General features: G+C 39.0%; 1 protein-coding gene across 2 annotated transcripts in view; it reads right to left on the bottom strand.

Annotated features, from left to right (window-relative positions):
- The window catches only part of SYNE1 (spectrin repeat containing nuclear envelope protein 1), a 268,227-nt gene that overhangs the window by 70,968 nt on the left and 181,029 nt on the right, over positions 1-16,230 (bottom strand). For both annotated transcript variants that reach the window (XM_076333837.1, XM_076333836.1), the window contains 11 exons: positions 15,707-15,813; positions 14,144-14,294; positions 13,172-13,303; positions 12,855-13,010; positions 11,160-11,369; positions 9,508-9,609; positions 7,704-7,823; positions 5,661-5,861; positions 4,820-4,993; positions 4,243-4,374; positions 751-947 (listed from right to left, as the gene is read on the bottom strand). In XM_076333837.1, the coding sequence (XP_076189952.1) occupies positions 751-947; positions 4,243-4,374; positions 4,820-4,993; positions 5,661-5,861; positions 7,704-7,823; positions 9,508-9,609; positions 11,160-11,369; positions 12,855-13,010; positions 13,172-13,303; positions 14,144-14,294; positions 15,707-15,813 (1,682 nt within the window). The remainder of the gene's footprint in view (positions 1-750; positions 948-4,242; positions 4,375-4,819; positions 4,994-5,660; positions 5,862-7,703; positions 7,824-9,507; positions 9,610-11,159; positions 11,370-12,854; positions 13,011-13,171; positions 13,304-14,143; positions 14,295-15,706; positions 15,814-16,230) is intronic.

Below are 16,230 nucleotides of genomic sequence, written 5' to 3'. Positions count from 1 at the left end.
ACCAATCTGTTTGAGCAAGCTGCAACAGCACCCCACCCCACCTCACACACATAAACACATTTTTGCTTTCCATTAGAAGGCTCAATCTTACAAAAGCTTTACTGCAAGGTATCTCAGAGAAGAAATTTAATCTTTTTTTCAGAAGCTATCTCCATATCATTTCATATGCCAAGCAACTACTGAGATGTCAGAATGAGAGTGTCTCCACATAACCTTTATACATACAATCCCTTTATGTATCTCTCTTGAAAGGCTAGTGAGCCAACAAGCCAGGGATATTATGAATAATAGACAAAGCTTGTATATCACTTAAGAGAATTGATTTCAAAAGTAGCATATGAACATTACTAAAGGCAGCTAAAAGCTCCCTTCCATATATGCAATGACACAGACCCACGAGAACCCAGCAGTGGCAATACCCCTATCAGAACATGCTGAGGCTACTCATGCTACCCAGCAAAGTACACACCCTTTCTCATCAACCTGTATGGACATGGGGCTTCTAACTTAGTCGTCTAAATAAGGTATCTTCTGACTTCCTCCCACCAGCTGTTATCTGGTACATGTTTTATTGCAAAGGAGACAGTGTGATAGCACTTGTACGGAACAGAAGGAGGATATTGTAGAGTAGACAAACTATCTCAAAGTATTTTCTTTCAAATGTCGAATCTAATAGTTGCGGCTTCAGAATGGCTTTGACCTGAACAGTGCAGGTGATGAAGTTTATACTATCTATTACATCAGCATTACCTTGTCCAGTGCTTCAGTATTGTCTCCAGCCTGTGAAGCTCCTTGGTAACCTTGCTGGTGTTACTTAACCAGTGTTCTCCTAGTTGGTTCAGTTGACTTTCGAGATCTGAGCAGCTAACAGAAAAAAGGAGCCTTTTCCCATCATCTAGCACTTGGTATAATTTAGGTTGGTATTCAGTCAGGTTAGATCTCAGATGCTGTAATGACAGAGGACACTGTTAGCTCTGCAGGTCTCTGCTATCACACTTTCTCAAAATTTAGTTTTCTTTTATTGCATTTTGTAGCGTATCCAATGTCACCATGGCACATCACATTTTTTCCCTCTGCTCCAGCTCTAGAACTCCCTGAGAACCATCATGCAGGTAACCTGCTCAAAATCTTAATGTGCTGTCATAAGCCCCCTCACTTCAGTATGTCTATTGACACCTCCTTATGATGAACTCCTCCTTAGTGTAGATATTTTACACTTGAAAAATTTCAAAAGAATCTTTGTGGGCAACACCATTTCTGAGAGAAATTGATTAAAATGTCAGAACTTAATGTACCATCTGCTGAAAACTCTACTGCAATGAAAGTTAAAGATGTCCAATATCAAGTTATTAACAGTGGCCACACTTCAGCCCTTTCAATGCCTATCTTCAGCTCTCTGGTCATCTAACTCTTCTTTTACTGATCTACACTCCTGCTATCCATGGCTACAAAAGAGAAGATCACTCCCCGCCCCCCATCCAAATTCCTGAACACAGAAGCCAATTGTTATGGCAAAAGAAATCAAAAAAGGTACTGAAAAAGGAAAGGCTGTTAATACTCTTACCCTGAATCCAACGGGGAGCTGAGACAGACTTCATTTAAATGGTGACTTGTGGATGGGTAAAGAATTTGTATATGTGGGCAAATATACCTGCCAAATTCTGCTATCATTACACAAATAGTACAGATTTTTAAAGCATCTATATATCTGACTAAGCTTGAGCACAAAATGTACATGCATTCCAATTTTTCAGTTATGCTGAAACTAATCTGAAGATAAAATGTACAAAACTACCAGTCTCATGGTGAGTACATAAACTTTCTATCACTCTTATTTTCTTTCACATAAATAGAGCTCTAGTAACTTAACAGAATTTTTATATTTATATACATGTGTCTGTGTGTGTACTTACATACAACATATATACACAAATAAATGTATAACTCCTAGAGAATAGCATAAAAATTTCCAAGATAGCCATAAATTAATTATGATGGATTTTTAACCTAAACATGATTACAGGGAGAGAAAAAAAGGTATTAAAAATTATGCCACAAACGAGTATGAGAATCTGGATTTGAATAACCTAATTTACGTAACTGACAAGAGAAACAAAAGAGGGAAACTAATTTAGGGTCAGGACCAACACAAACAATACCTAGCATTAAACAAAACCAAAATAAAACCCACACACAATAGATTGCTTAAGATCTCCTCATACCATTGCAAAAGCAGAAAGCTGTCTAATAAGAGAACAATATACATAACAAATTCAGAGTAGACAAGAAGTCAATTTGCAAGAAAAATCTGGCAGACATTTTTCTGTAAAACAAAACAAGAAAATAACAAACCCCCCCACACACAACTAAAGTATCTGGTGTATAATGAGACAAAGACAAAACACTAGACCAGAATTCTCATTCTGAGAACAGACGGAAAAAACAGGATGTGGTAGACAACCTATATTTAAACTACTAGTTCTTGTTGCATTTGAGAAGGAGGAAGGCAACTTGGGGAACGGCAGGTTGTTCAGCCTCACCTTGCTCTCTGGAAAGATCATGGAGCACATCCCCTCAGAATCCATTTTCAGGGACAAAAAGGACCAAAAGGTAATCAGGAATATTCAGCTTGGATTCACTAACTTGACAGCCTTTTATGACAAAACTACTGTCTCTGTGGATGAGACTCACTTCAGTATGGCCTTTGACACCGTCTCCCACAGGACCCTCCTCTGGAAGTGGAGAGAATCATAGAATGGTTTGGGTTGGAAGGGACCTTAAAGATTATCTAGTTCCAACCCCCCTGCCATGGGCAGGGACCCTTTCCACTAGAGCAGGGTGCTCAAAGCCCCATCCAACCTGGCCTTGAACACTTCCAGGGATGGGGCACCCACAACTCTGGGCAACCTGTTCCAGCACCTCACCACCCTCACAGTGAAGAATTTCTTCCTTATATCTAGTCTAAATCTACCCTCTTTCAGTTTAAAGCCATTGCTCCTTGTCCTATCACTACATGCCCTTGTAAAAAGTCCCTCTCCAGCTTTCTGTAGGCCCCCTTCGGGTACTGGAAGGCTGCTATAAGGTCTCCCTGGAGCCTTCTCTTCTCCAGGCTGAACAACCCCAACTCTCTCAGCCTGTCTTCATAGGAGAGGTGCTCCAGCCCTCTGATCATCTCATGGTCCTCCTCTGGACTCACTCCAACAGGTCCATGTCCTTCTGCGGGCTGGATACATGAGTTGAAAACTAGCTGCGTTACCAGTCTCAAACACTAGTGACCAAAGGCTCGATGTCTGGCTGGCAGACTGTAATGGGCTGTGTACTCCAGGGATTGTTGATATTTGAGCCCAAACATCTTCAACATCTTCATTAATGGCATGGATGATGACAGAAAGTGCTCCCTCAGTAACTTTGTGGATGACACTAACGTAGGGAGAGTGGTTGACACAAAAAATTGCAGACTTAGTCCAAAGACACTTTGATAAACTTGAGGTTGGAGGCAGCAGAAACCTTAGGAGGCTCAACAAGAGCTGCAAATTCTGTGCCTTGGGCAAAATAACGCTGTTTATCAGTACAGGCTAGGAAGGGAATGGCTCGTGTATTTAACCTGGCATCTTCCATAACCAAGACATCGTGAATAAGGCAAGCCACAGCACTGGCCTACATTAGGACTGTAAACAACCAATTTAAGTGATTTTATTATCCCCATCTACATTGTGCTGATGAGGCCACATCTAGTGCATCTGATTCTGCCCTGCCCCCACCTCCCACTGCGTTCAAGAAGAAGGAAGTAGTCAGGGTCTGGTGTAAAGCTATTAAGATGTTTAGGGACCTAGAGCACATGTCCTTTAAAAAGAGGCCAAGAGGTATGCTTATTTTAGATTGACAAACTGGAGGCTAAGGGCCAGTCTAACAAAGGCCTACAACTATTTGGAGTGGAATTAAAAAGCTTATAGAGGTAAATGCTCCTCAGTAGTGCCACACAATGTAAAAAGGACAATGGTGACAAGCTGAAAGTTGAAGGTTTAGATTGGGCATTATAGAAAACCTTTTCAGTAGGGGGTGGTGCAGCACTGCAGTTGGTCCCCAGCTCGGCTGTGGGATCTCCATCTTTCGAAGTTTCCAACACTGTGGCTGATCCAACCCATGGCAACTGTCCTGCTTCAAGTGGGAGGCTGGAGTAGATGACCTTCAGAGGTCCCTTTCATCCAACTTTTCCATAAAGAATGTCTAAAAAGCACCAACCTGAAAAAGTGTAATCCGGTCTGTAAGCCTGTCCTCTGTCTCCTCCACCAAACCAACAGTGGGGATGCTACCTTCAACAGACTCCAGCTGTCTGGTAAGTTCCTGGTAATCTTCATCCAGACGCATCCAGGTCTGCAAGCACAAATTATCCATGTATACGGTGAATATTGATCTGGGTATCTAGAATTTTTGTTATTTGCTTTCACAATATGAAATCCTATAGCTGCGTGGTTGTGAATGTACAGAAATAACAGTACAAATGTCTGGTGAACCTATAATAAGACACCATCTCTGTGTCAAGCTCAGCTTTTACTTAAAACACATGGATAAAGCTGTCATGTGTTCTTTGTCAGCTAAAGCTAAGCAGGTCTTTCAAATTTAGAGGAACACAACTTGTATCACCTGAAGGTCACAACAGTTAAATAGCAAAGATTACACATAGTCTGTCAGTGCCTTGTGTGTATGACAGAAGGGATTGATGTCCATCAATTCTGTCCAAGCACAGGAAATCAGCATTACAGAATATCCAGGTGGTTGATCACAATGGCAGTACAGAAAAGGCCACGGAAATTCTCACCTCTAGAATGTATTCCAGCTCCACACCTCGTTTATGAGCCAGCTTTAATACAGTTGAAGCTTGTGTCATTAGCTCTGAATGTGACCGAGTTTCCTTCAAGAGGGCAAAGCTACTCATCTTTCTAAAGAGCGTTTCCGTCAGGATCATGTGAGACTCCAACCCCTGAAAATATTCCTGAGAAATTTGGGTGTGAGGGAGAGGATAAAGAGAGAATAGAAAAGAGAAAGTGCAATCGTTACTCAATTACCACTAAAACATTTTAAGACAACGGCAGTAAAATCAAGCAGCTGTAGACATAGAATGAGGTCTCCACCAACATTTCACAAAATCCAACACATAATATAAAAAGGGCAATGGCCTTTTTAAAGAAAGAAAGACATCAGCCTTTCCATGCAGATAATATCCCAACTCTGATTCCATAAGCAAAAATAGTTTAAATCAGATATACAGCACCAAAAAAATTCTGCCTAATAAAAAAATGTGGAAAAGTCTTGTTATATTTTGTAGGTGCTATTAGCAAATGTAAATTTCCATTGGAAAAAAATGGAGTGGTGGATGAAATTGCTATGTAGCATGACAGGACAAGAATAGGAACTTGTTATTAGAGCGAGGAAGAAAACATGATCTACCTGGGTTCACCTTCAACAGAGCATTTGAAAGTTATTCAGTCAGAACGGTTCATTGATTCCAATTTAAAATACAGTAAGTTTTAATATATCTTGATTTAATACTGGCCCACCATTCTGAAAAGCTCCTGAACCTTTAGGAACAGAAGGTTAGCAATTTGCTGCGTACAAGCTTACAGTCATGATTAGTCCTGAAATATGTCACAGTTTCTTACCTTATGTTTGTCAAGTAGCGATCGAACCTCTTCCTTAGAAGCAACAATCATTTTCTGGTCACCAGCCATCTTTTCTTGGCCTGTTTCTAACAGGTCAGCCAGGTCCTGCAAAGCCCGTTCATACTGCCTCTTAAGAGCCAGATTCTGATTCAGGTCACTCCGTCTGGATCCAATGATCATCATCAGCTCATCATACATATCCTTGGGGGTAAAGAGTAGCAATGGTGATTCTTATTTCACACCTTACACATGTCGTCCTATAAGCAACCTTACTGTCCCTCTATTCCTCTGTGAATACTAGCAGAGTAACATCTCTTCCCAGCTCAAAAAGACTGTGCAGATATACTGACTTAATTGATAAATTAACAAGTCACCATTTAAAGAGAGAAAAAATCAGCAAGACCTGCAACTCTTTCAAGTGCATGCATTCAGGAATAAAGTTAGCAGAATCCCAAAGGCGTGCTTTAAGTAGCAAAGGAGTAGGGTGATTGGGCTTAAGTCATCAAAGTCCAGACTACTGTGTGGCTACTGCACACTGCAGATGCTGTTTACATTTCGCTTCTTATAATGCAGGGGGTTGGATGGACTACATGGCTACAGACTACAGGCATCTCAAAGCCAGATTTGTCTCCCTCTCCTGCCCCAGCAGCTCACTGGTAGCAAGCAAGATACATACAAGCCGTAGTAAAAACCAAACCAGGCCCAAAATAGCAATGTACTCTATATAGAACAGTGACGTGTAGAAAGAGTGCAGTGTGTATTTCACAGTGTGCCCATACTGCCAAATTACAAAACGAGCCAAAAGGGAGAATCTCATCAGTTCCTGTGTGCTATTACTCATCTTGCATACCTCAACCATAAAAGTGAGAACAACCTACAGATGCTTTTCTTCACCTGAGCAGGATTACTTTCTTGTTTTGGTTTTGAGAATTGTATTCTCAGAACATACATCTGACTGTGAAGGTAAGCCCGTACTTTTGATCAAGACAAGGCATCCAGAAACTAATAAACCAAAATATCTCTATGACCATCCAGTGCTACAGCAAAGTACCCACCCTCAGACTGCAGCTGGCTCTTCTAGATTTAAAGAGACAATTGTGAGAAGCGCAACTGTCAAAAAAGCAAAGGAAAGGCTTTTCTAAAAATTGAAATCAAGGGGAGGAGAATATCTACACATAATCTGACAGCAAAAATAAGCAGGAGGCTCTAAGACCAAAAGGATAAAGAACTAAGAAAAAGATATATTTGCACAACTCTTTGTCATTCATTTTTAATTGAGATCACTGTTTTGTTGGCTTAATAAATTTATGGTCCGGTTTCAGCTGTTTTCTTTGCTTCCAATTTATTATTACGTCATTATAAAGGGTAAAATTCAGTCATAAACCTTCTCTTTGATTTTTCCTTAAGCATTCCCCTGCCTCAGCACCAAACTGCTCACAAAGGAGTTTCAACAGCTTCATAAAGGTTCTGGATCAATTGCCCACATGTATCTACTTCAGAGAGCCTTAAGATAAGAGTCCTACTACTTAGGTGTGTTCAAAACCAAGTCTAATGGAAAGTATGCAGGAACATGAGAGGTGTTCTAGTAAAAGCAGAACATTTCCAGTTTCAGGTCACACTTAGCTATCTATCACCCTTCACACACTTCCTTTTTTTTTCTTTTTTTTTTTTTAAATGACGGATGTAAGAGAGAACTAAACCCCAGATCATGAGACAGTGGTGAGAACAGGGCTCAACCTTCAGCAGACATTTATATTTACATGCTTAACTCGATCTATTTGAACAGGGACTCAACAAGAGCTGAAACAAAACATGTTTTTGTGTGTTTTTTATGATTAATACTGAGATAATAATAGAGATGTTAGAAAATCTGAAAATGCACTAAGTAGAAAAACTAGGTGAATCAAGGAGAAAATAACCTTTTATACACACTGAAATGCTTTTAAATATGCTTTCCTAAACTGCCTTATGAACAATAAAAAGGAGCATACTAATACCTTTGATATCACCAGACAGGTCTAGGATGGAACTTAAGAACCATACCTGGATCTTAGATAGCTCTTGCAGAGAAGGTTGGTCAATTTGTAGCTTGTCTACATGCTTCTTTAATTCATTGATTCCAGTATCTAGTTCCTTCAAACCTTCTTCTGCCTGCAGTATGACCTGTACTTGAAAATTATATCAATTAGTTTGAAGGTTTAATAACAGTACTGCAGCTGCCATACAGTAACATCCTTTTCTGTTTTCTGCCTGAAGTATTAATCAGTGCTTCAGTCTGCTAAAATTTTAAAGGATACTATAAAGAAAAAGTATTAACTCGAAGTTGGGAGAGCCCAGCTTGTTTCTTAAAGTTAAATACCATATGGCATTATTGTTTTTTTAATAACAAACTGTTTTAGTATCATACACTATTTTATACAAAACCTTGCTGTGAAGTTCCACGTTTTAATTATATGGTGCAGGCACAAAAGGACTACTAGTTGTTCTAACACCTTCTTTTAAAGCATTCCTTTTATTAACACTCATTCCTGTCACATCTGAGCACCAAGCAAACAACGATCACAGCAAAAGACATGTAAAGAGCTGTGTACAGTTCCCTTACAGGACTAGGATAGGGCCAAAATTACTGTCAAGGAAAAGGACTTGTACATCCCCTTTTGTACTTGGAAAATGACAACTGAAAGCACACAGGTTGCTATCTGCAAGTGTATGCAGGTGATAATTTGGCTTTTTTCAATGGAAGCTACAAGAAACAAGGTCTTTCAGCCTCGGAGTCTCTGCTGAATTAATGCATGCAAGCTATAACAAAGTTAAAAGCACAAGGTAGACTCCTGTAGTTAAGGTCCTTTGTTAAGGCCCTTTCCTGGAAACTGCATATCCAAATGCTTAAACTATATATGTGAGTAGAACTCCTGACTCCTAGTAATGCGAAGTATGCATAATATAGTCACTAAACTTACACTTCATGCAGCTAAGCTACCTGGCTGATTAAGGGCCTTATTTCTACTTTCCCAATCACATTTTGAACAAACAGTAATGCTTTTAAATTTCAATGTTTTATCAGCCAAGGTAGATGTTCAGAAAAAAAATCAGTTCAGTTGTTTTTGTTACCATGTCATGTCATGTCACGGAAGATAGGAAAGGAAGACACAGGCTGCCAGCTCTCTTACTTATACATGAACTAAAATTCCATCAAATATATATATTTCTGTTTAGCTGCCAGTATTTCTGCCAGTATTTCTGTTTAGCTGAAGGATAAGTCTCTTCTTCTCAGTCACCTGCTGGAAGCAGGTAACAGTAGCTCTTGGGTAACAAGAAGCATCTGTAGAAAGTAGCCCGTAACATACCTCATTCACTTTTCTCATTGGCAAAACAGAAACAAGGAAACAGGATGTATTTTGTCATACTATTAATTAATTACTCATCAGGCAATTCCTGATAAAGAAAAAACCATTATTGCCTTAAATTAAAATGAATAACAGTCAAGATATTACTATAAACCAGTGCAGAAGAAAGTGCCTTTGGTTTTTAATAAAGTGTAATAGCCAAACAATTTAGCCAAACTTTAGATGTTTTTGGTTCATTGAAGTTTTCTTTCTTTCAAATAGTGCCCAGTATGTGCATAACTAGGGTCAGCTGAGGAGATAATAAAGACACTTTGTGGTTGTTTTTTTTTAATTTATAAACATGTGTAGTACACTCTTGGAAGTACTCATTTTCACATACTTTATGTGAACACATACATTCTCCCATAAAAAGCAACTGTTCTCTAGAATCCAGTTATACCTTGAATAGAAACTTTATCTCTTCCCTTGCCCCTGCCCAAATAATAGACATTTGGTAATACCTGCATTTGTTCTGTTTCTGGTCTCTCAACTGCCTCTGCTAGTTTCTGTAGAACTAAATATTTGTTATCAGCCACCGATGTAAACAGGAGCTTCAGGTCATTCTACAGGAGACAGCAACAACAAATTATAGCCAATCACAGCCAAAACCAACTGAAAAATATTCTAGATTCCAAAAAGTTTAAAGCATTACAGTGTTATAATATCAGCACTAAGGCATAAAAACTATTCAACATTGGAAGCACCATAATTATCCAATGCAAAACATGCAACGTTGCCGAAAACCCGTAACTGGATATACATGAGCAAAAAGCTAAACCAACTCCTATTCAAAACATAACCTGTGAACACACCTCTGCTTTTGCCTTCCAATTAGATAACTATTTAGTAAGGGTCAGCTAGCTTCACTTAACAAAAATATGTTATTCTTGTGTAGTTTATTCAATCACATATGCTCATAAACAAGCTATGTTGTACTTTTTAAGGCAAGCTTTTTTCATTAGAAACTTGAGCAAATATAACAAAAAAGTAAACAAGGCTTCAACACATTACAGGGCTAACTACACATTACAACTTTTAGAGTACCTTATCAGACTAGATACATACATACTTAACAATTTTGCCAAGCTACAATCAATTGGTTTTTTATGCATTCATCCCAACAAACTCCTAATATTGGTAAAAAGGAAAATAATCAGTACATTTCTCTAAGACTTTTAGCATTATATAGGAGTGTGTTTCTGATTTTTTATTTTTGCATGCAGTAATTCTTTTAAATATTAAATATCTCTGGTATAACAATAAGGTATGGGATTCTAATCAGCTTGTCTCCTTTCTTCAGCAAAGGAAGGACTTTTATTGAAAATTGTTGAAATTATTTTTTTTTCCTATCCACTGCAGAGGAAAGGTTATGGAGTTTGGAAAGAAATCCTGTAGTAACAACCTATGAAACGATGATCCTAACCTACAGACACCAGCAATCTATTTTCCAATTTTTTTTTGCTGGAATTTATGTTTTTTTCATTAAAATTAAACCATACTGGAGGCTTTATATGATAAGAATAGGAAAGAAGGTAGAGACCAAGCAAGGTCTGAAAGCATTTCTGAACCCGTTTGAAAAGATTTCTAAAAGCGAACATTTCTCACTTCATTTTTTCTGCTTTGCTCACTACAGACAGCTTGAGATACAAGCTCTTATAGAATAATGGGATATCTTAAAGGTGATCAGAAAGGTGGGAATCGGTATTATGTTTTCTATTTTATCACAGCTAATAAAAACAGTGTACTCTATGATTTATGAAATTATAAAATCTGTAGAGTGGAACTCTAGAGTTGCTTTTTCTCCTTTGAAAACAGTAGTTAACAACTTCCATTTATTGCAATGCCAGCAGGTTGAGAAAGTGTGGGATGAATGATCACTTCTACAATGATTGCATGAGTTGCAGAAGGCTTCTAGCAGAGAGTTTAAATTTTGGATCATGATTTGGGTGCCAAGTTTTGCATAGCCTAAGAAGTAGTTTGATTTTCAGTAAAAACCTGTGAAAACTTGTTCTCTTGATTTGGTACCAAAAATTCTCATTGCTTTGAGAACCACATCCTTTATATCCCCATTTGACATTTACCCCCTGTTAATTCCTTCAGATGGGCATCATACCTTGAAAGTCGCTATTTGCTGGAGCTTTCCTTTCATCTGATGGCATCTCTGGTTTACTACTGACTCCAGCAAGGTCAGTCTTCTCAGGAGACAATCCAAAGTGTCTTCTATAATATCCCTATTATCACCATCCTCAGGAAATATCCGAGCAAATAAATTCTTGTTCTTATCCATTTCTTCTGTTATCTCTTTGATTTCTTTGGCAAGAGACTGATTTTGTAGAAAACAAAAAAAGTGACAATTAGATATTCTAGAAAGCAGGCAAACATATTGCCATAACCATTGACAATTTTGCAGTGATGCAGTGACTTTTTGTTACATTGTTAATATACACACACTAGACAAAGTTATGCAGCTACAGTATTTCCGATAATAAAAAAGTAATTAAAAAAAAAACCAAAACACCAGACTGCTCTGAGGAAAACAAGTGCTGAAACAAAATGAACCTGCCTGAATAAGGGCTTTGTGAAGCAGAAATCCATGTAGCTGCTGAAAAATTCTTTTTCTCTCCTTCTCCCCTCCCTTCCTCTCCCTCTCCATTTCATGCTGATGAATTTGTACTGTTTCCATATCCCAGAGCATTCCTTCCTCTTTTTTAGTTCATTTCCATTTCAACACTGTGGTGTTTGCTAATACTTAGCAAAGAAGTTACACAGAAGAAAGACTCTATGTTTAATTCTCTTCTGACCAGAAAAAATTCGGGTCAGGTGCTGCTTTCTGCAACATTCTTGTATTGGGTTTGCATGGCAAGGTTTTGGTAGCAGGGGGCCTATAGGGGTGGCTTCTGTGAGAAGCTGCTAGAAGCTTCCCCTGTGTCTGATAGAGCCAATGCCAGCCGGCTCCAAGATGGACCCGCCTCTGGCCAAGGCCAAGCCCATCAGCAACGGTGGTAGCGCCTCTGTGAGAACATATTTAAGAAGGGGCAAAAAACCTCTGCAACTGCAATCGGAGAGAGGAGTGAGAATATGTGAGAGAAACAACTCTGCAGACACCAAGGCCGATGATCTTAGAGGTTTTTTCCAACTTCAATGATTCTATGATTCTATGATTCTAAGGCCAATGAAGAAGGAGGGGGAGGAGGTGCTCCAGGCGCCGGAGCAGAGATTCCCCTGCAGCCCGTGGTGAAGACCATGGTGAGGCAGGCTGTCCCCCTGCAGCCCATGGAGGTCTATGGTGGAGCAGATATCCACCTGCACCCCGTGGAGGACCCCACGCCGGAGCAGCTGGATGCCCAAAGGAGGCTGTGACCCCATGGGAAGCCCACGCTGGAGCAGGCTCCTGGCAGGACCTGTTTTTATTTCTCATTACCCTACTCTGATTTTGATTGGTAATAAAATCAAACTGAATTCCCCAAGTCAAGTCTGTTTTGCCCGTGATGGTAACTGCTGAGTGATCTCCCTGTCCTTATCTTGACCCACGAGACTTTCATTATATTTTCTCTCACCTGTCCAGCTTAGGAGCAGGAGTGATAGAGTGGCTTTGGTGGGCAGCTGGTGTCCAGCCAGGGTCAACCCACCACAATTCTCTACACAGTGAATAAAGTTACTTCTAAACAGTAGCAGAATACTGCAATTACATAGAGATTATGACAGCGACATGTCACTTATCTAGGATTCTAATATTTTCTTTCTAAACACTACATAAAATGCACCCCTATTGGTGATTTAAAGAAAGTCCTATTCATGGATTCCTTACCTCTTGCTTGCAGAGGTATGTTTCTGCTTCCTCCTCTGGCAACAGAGCCGTAGCAACAAAGACCTGTTCTTCCACACCATCTAGCCACAAGGAGGTAGCTGTGACACCATCATACAGCTTCTGTTCAAGATGCAGGCTCTCCTTCACCCATCCAGCCTGGGCAAAAGGAACCAGAGAAGTCAAGAGCAGAAGTACAAGATACTCTTTCTAACATCTAATATTTGGGAAAGGGCTGGACTTCCAGGGGGGAGCTAGAGGAATTTTCATTGTAATGTGGCTCTGCTGGAAGACAGATGTAAAGACAATTGAAATGTTACCTCAGATGACACATCTTCAAAGGCCTGATTCAATTCAACCAATACTGGTGACACTGAGGATTTATCCTCATCCTGTCCTTCCTCCTTATACAAAGGCATTCCAGATACCAGTCTGTTTGGTCTGCTATAAAGCTGCAGAGAGAGAAGTACTAATTAGAGTGCTTCTACCACACACATAGGGCACAAAATTCAGCTATAGAGATTCTACTGCTGACTGAGGATATCACCAAATAATGCTCATGGCCCTCCCATGACTGTTCTGTCATGAATATCTTGAACAAAAGATTGCTCAACAGGAGGTTCACTAGAAGTGCAGAATAAATACTTGTGGCCAGAATTAGCAATGACTTGTTTTTACCAAAAAAAAATTAATTACTGTGAAATGAATACAAAATATCTAGAGTTTTGGAAGCTGATTTTAATGTAGTATTATATAAAGAATAGTGGGCCTGGGTCTATTAAAACTAAAATGGAGGATGTACGTTAATATAGATCTTAGACTGTTCCTAATTTAGTCGATTAATCCCTGCTCCTTTCAGTAAAAATTCTGTGGTTGAAATCACTTGCTTCTTTGTCACATACTCACTAAGACCAAAAACTGAATGTAACCAATAAATTCAAACTGAAAATACCAGGTTTTCCTCTAAGTTGTTGCTAGAGTACTGGTCAATTTCAGAGGGACAATTTGTTACAGAATTATCCTGGGTTAGATAAGTATATCAAAATTTTGTCTGAGCCCTTTCTTCCTTTCTAGTTTATTCACCTGAATGGTAGTGCAATTCAAATCACTTTGAACAAGAGCAGTGCTAGTGCTGATATTTAATAGTTTTTAAAGATGTCACAAAGATAAATTGTTCCATGTTCTTTGCATTAACTACATCACCTTAATGCATCTGCTATGCACATACCATACCTCATGTGGTGACAACTGCTTTCACAGAGAAAATGCAAAGAGAAATTAAAAATAGCTACCAGTTCTTCTTGTTCCAAAGCTTTCTGGAGCAGTTGCTGCTTGGTATTGAATTCCTGGTTCAGGCTTTCCCATTTCATCTTCATCTGTTCTTCAGATGATGGCTTCTCACCTTCCAAGCCTAATTCCTCAGAGAGTGTATCAGGCTTCTCACTGAATGGCAAGATGCATAAAGGTTTAACAAATACAAAAGCTATAACAGCATAAGGTATTTATTTTCTCTTTCAACTAGGAAGTTTTATATTTAAATTGCTACTTTTTAAAGCTTTTACTTGGTTTTTTTTTCAGATAGTAAGACAAAGGCTGGTTTGTAGCTGCCAGAAGTTCTTGACTGATGGGATAAAATGTACTAAGAAACTGTTTAGACTTGCAAGTACGTATACCAAGTAAGAACCCCCAAAACAGACTGAATATATACTACATTGAAATGTAACCTTTAAACAAGCTTTACTTCAAAGCATGAAATAAAAAAATAATTAAAAAAAAATTATCTGACTCCTTCCTCACCTCACTTCTCAAAATGCCATACATACCCTGATATTTTAATGCAGAACAAGCTTATGAGTTTAGCTTTGGTAAACAGTGAAAGAAGTTCAGCATTTTCTGTTTGATTTTTTTGTTTGTTTCTATAGTATAACATGTTGTGACAGAAGGAAGCCTCAAAAAGAAGGAGATAAGTACTTTCTGTCATTATAATAAAAAAACACATTGAATTAACACAAATGCTGAGGAAAAGAACTTACTGAGTACAGCTTACATTCCGTATGCATAAGTCTTGGTTCTGCTGCCTCATGAACTACCTTCATGTTCCAGACTTTGGCATGCTGGAGGAGCCACAAAGGTGCTCACTACTAGTGAGATACATCAACAAAGTATTTTAACCGAAGGATTGACTGCTCCTTGATTCTCAAGCTGGTAATGTTCACCCTGGTTTCCTCTTCCCAAGACCTGACCCTTCCTGCTCCCTCAAGGTCCGCATGGGCAGTAGGCAGTTATTTTCTTCTGCCTTTGCTAGGGCAAAAGTCTCTCCCAGCCAGAGTCAAGGCTTTTATAGACATCTACTTCCCCCAAATGGGCAAGTGTGCAAGAAGATATAGACCAGAGATGAAATTCGAAATACACAAGGCTTCAAAAAGAAAAATATTCACTAACTACAGGAAAAATAAAATTAAGCAATGAGTATTTCATTTGGGAAGATCTGGTTACAATGGCAGACTACAATGTTAGAGATCAGCTATGATTCACACACCAATGCTGGACCATAAAGCTATAGTAATGGATCCACTGCTTGTCTAACGAATCCTACTAGTTTGTAACTTTAGTGCAATGCTTGATAATAAAAGGAATTTCTAAATGCTAAAGGTGATCTACTAGCACAAAACAGTTTGTGTAACTATATTATCAGGCTCCTGAATTATAAACTAGGACTCCAGTATCCTAGGTGCTGTATAAAAATCCTAAAACAAAAATTAGTGGATTATATGCAGAAGAGGGATGTAAACATAAGGATGACAAAGCACAGAGTCATAGAAATTTACTTCGCAGAAGAACACACGAAAGCACACCTTATACATAGGCCTTCTGGAGCACCTTGCTGTGTTAGGATTTCTTCTCCACGGCATGCTACTGACCGAAGCAGATTCTTCTGCTCTTCTAGCTCTTGTTCCAGCTCCTAGCATAGCAAGTTACAAGAACCAAAACAAACCTCAAACAGATTGTTTTTGCCTTGGAAGGACATGTCTACATTGCATAACTGTCATGCAAAGATAGCTGAGCTATTTCTGATATGGCTTGCTTGAGCACCGAAAGCAGTGCAAAATCTCCACCCAGGGACACAGAAATATTGGGTACATAAACTGGATTGTTGAACTAATTGACTAATGCAATGCAGTTTCTTAAACCTAACCTAGTGAGGATGTCTGTGTATCATGCAACACGATATACCTTGTAATGCGTGTATCTTTGCTTCTATAAAGACAATGTTGATCACTATTTTGAACAAATACCATCATCTCCTTACAGTAACTTTAAGGGTTGATTCAATTTAATTTTACTAATGGACAATGGAAGTATAGAGTGATTAAGTGAG

Source organism: Aptenodytes patagonicus, chromosome 3 (genome assembly GCF_965638725.1).
Source record: "Aptenodytes patagonicus chromosome 3, bAptPat1.pri.cur, whole genome shotgun sequence".
In the NCBI taxonomy this organism is placed as follows: Eukaryota; Metazoa; Chordata; class Aves; order Sphenisciformes; family Spheniscidae; genus Aptenodytes; species Aptenodytes patagonicus.
The sequence above is the reverse complement of the archived record's forward strand: the minus strand, read 5'-3'. Positions and strand labels throughout refer to the sequence as shown.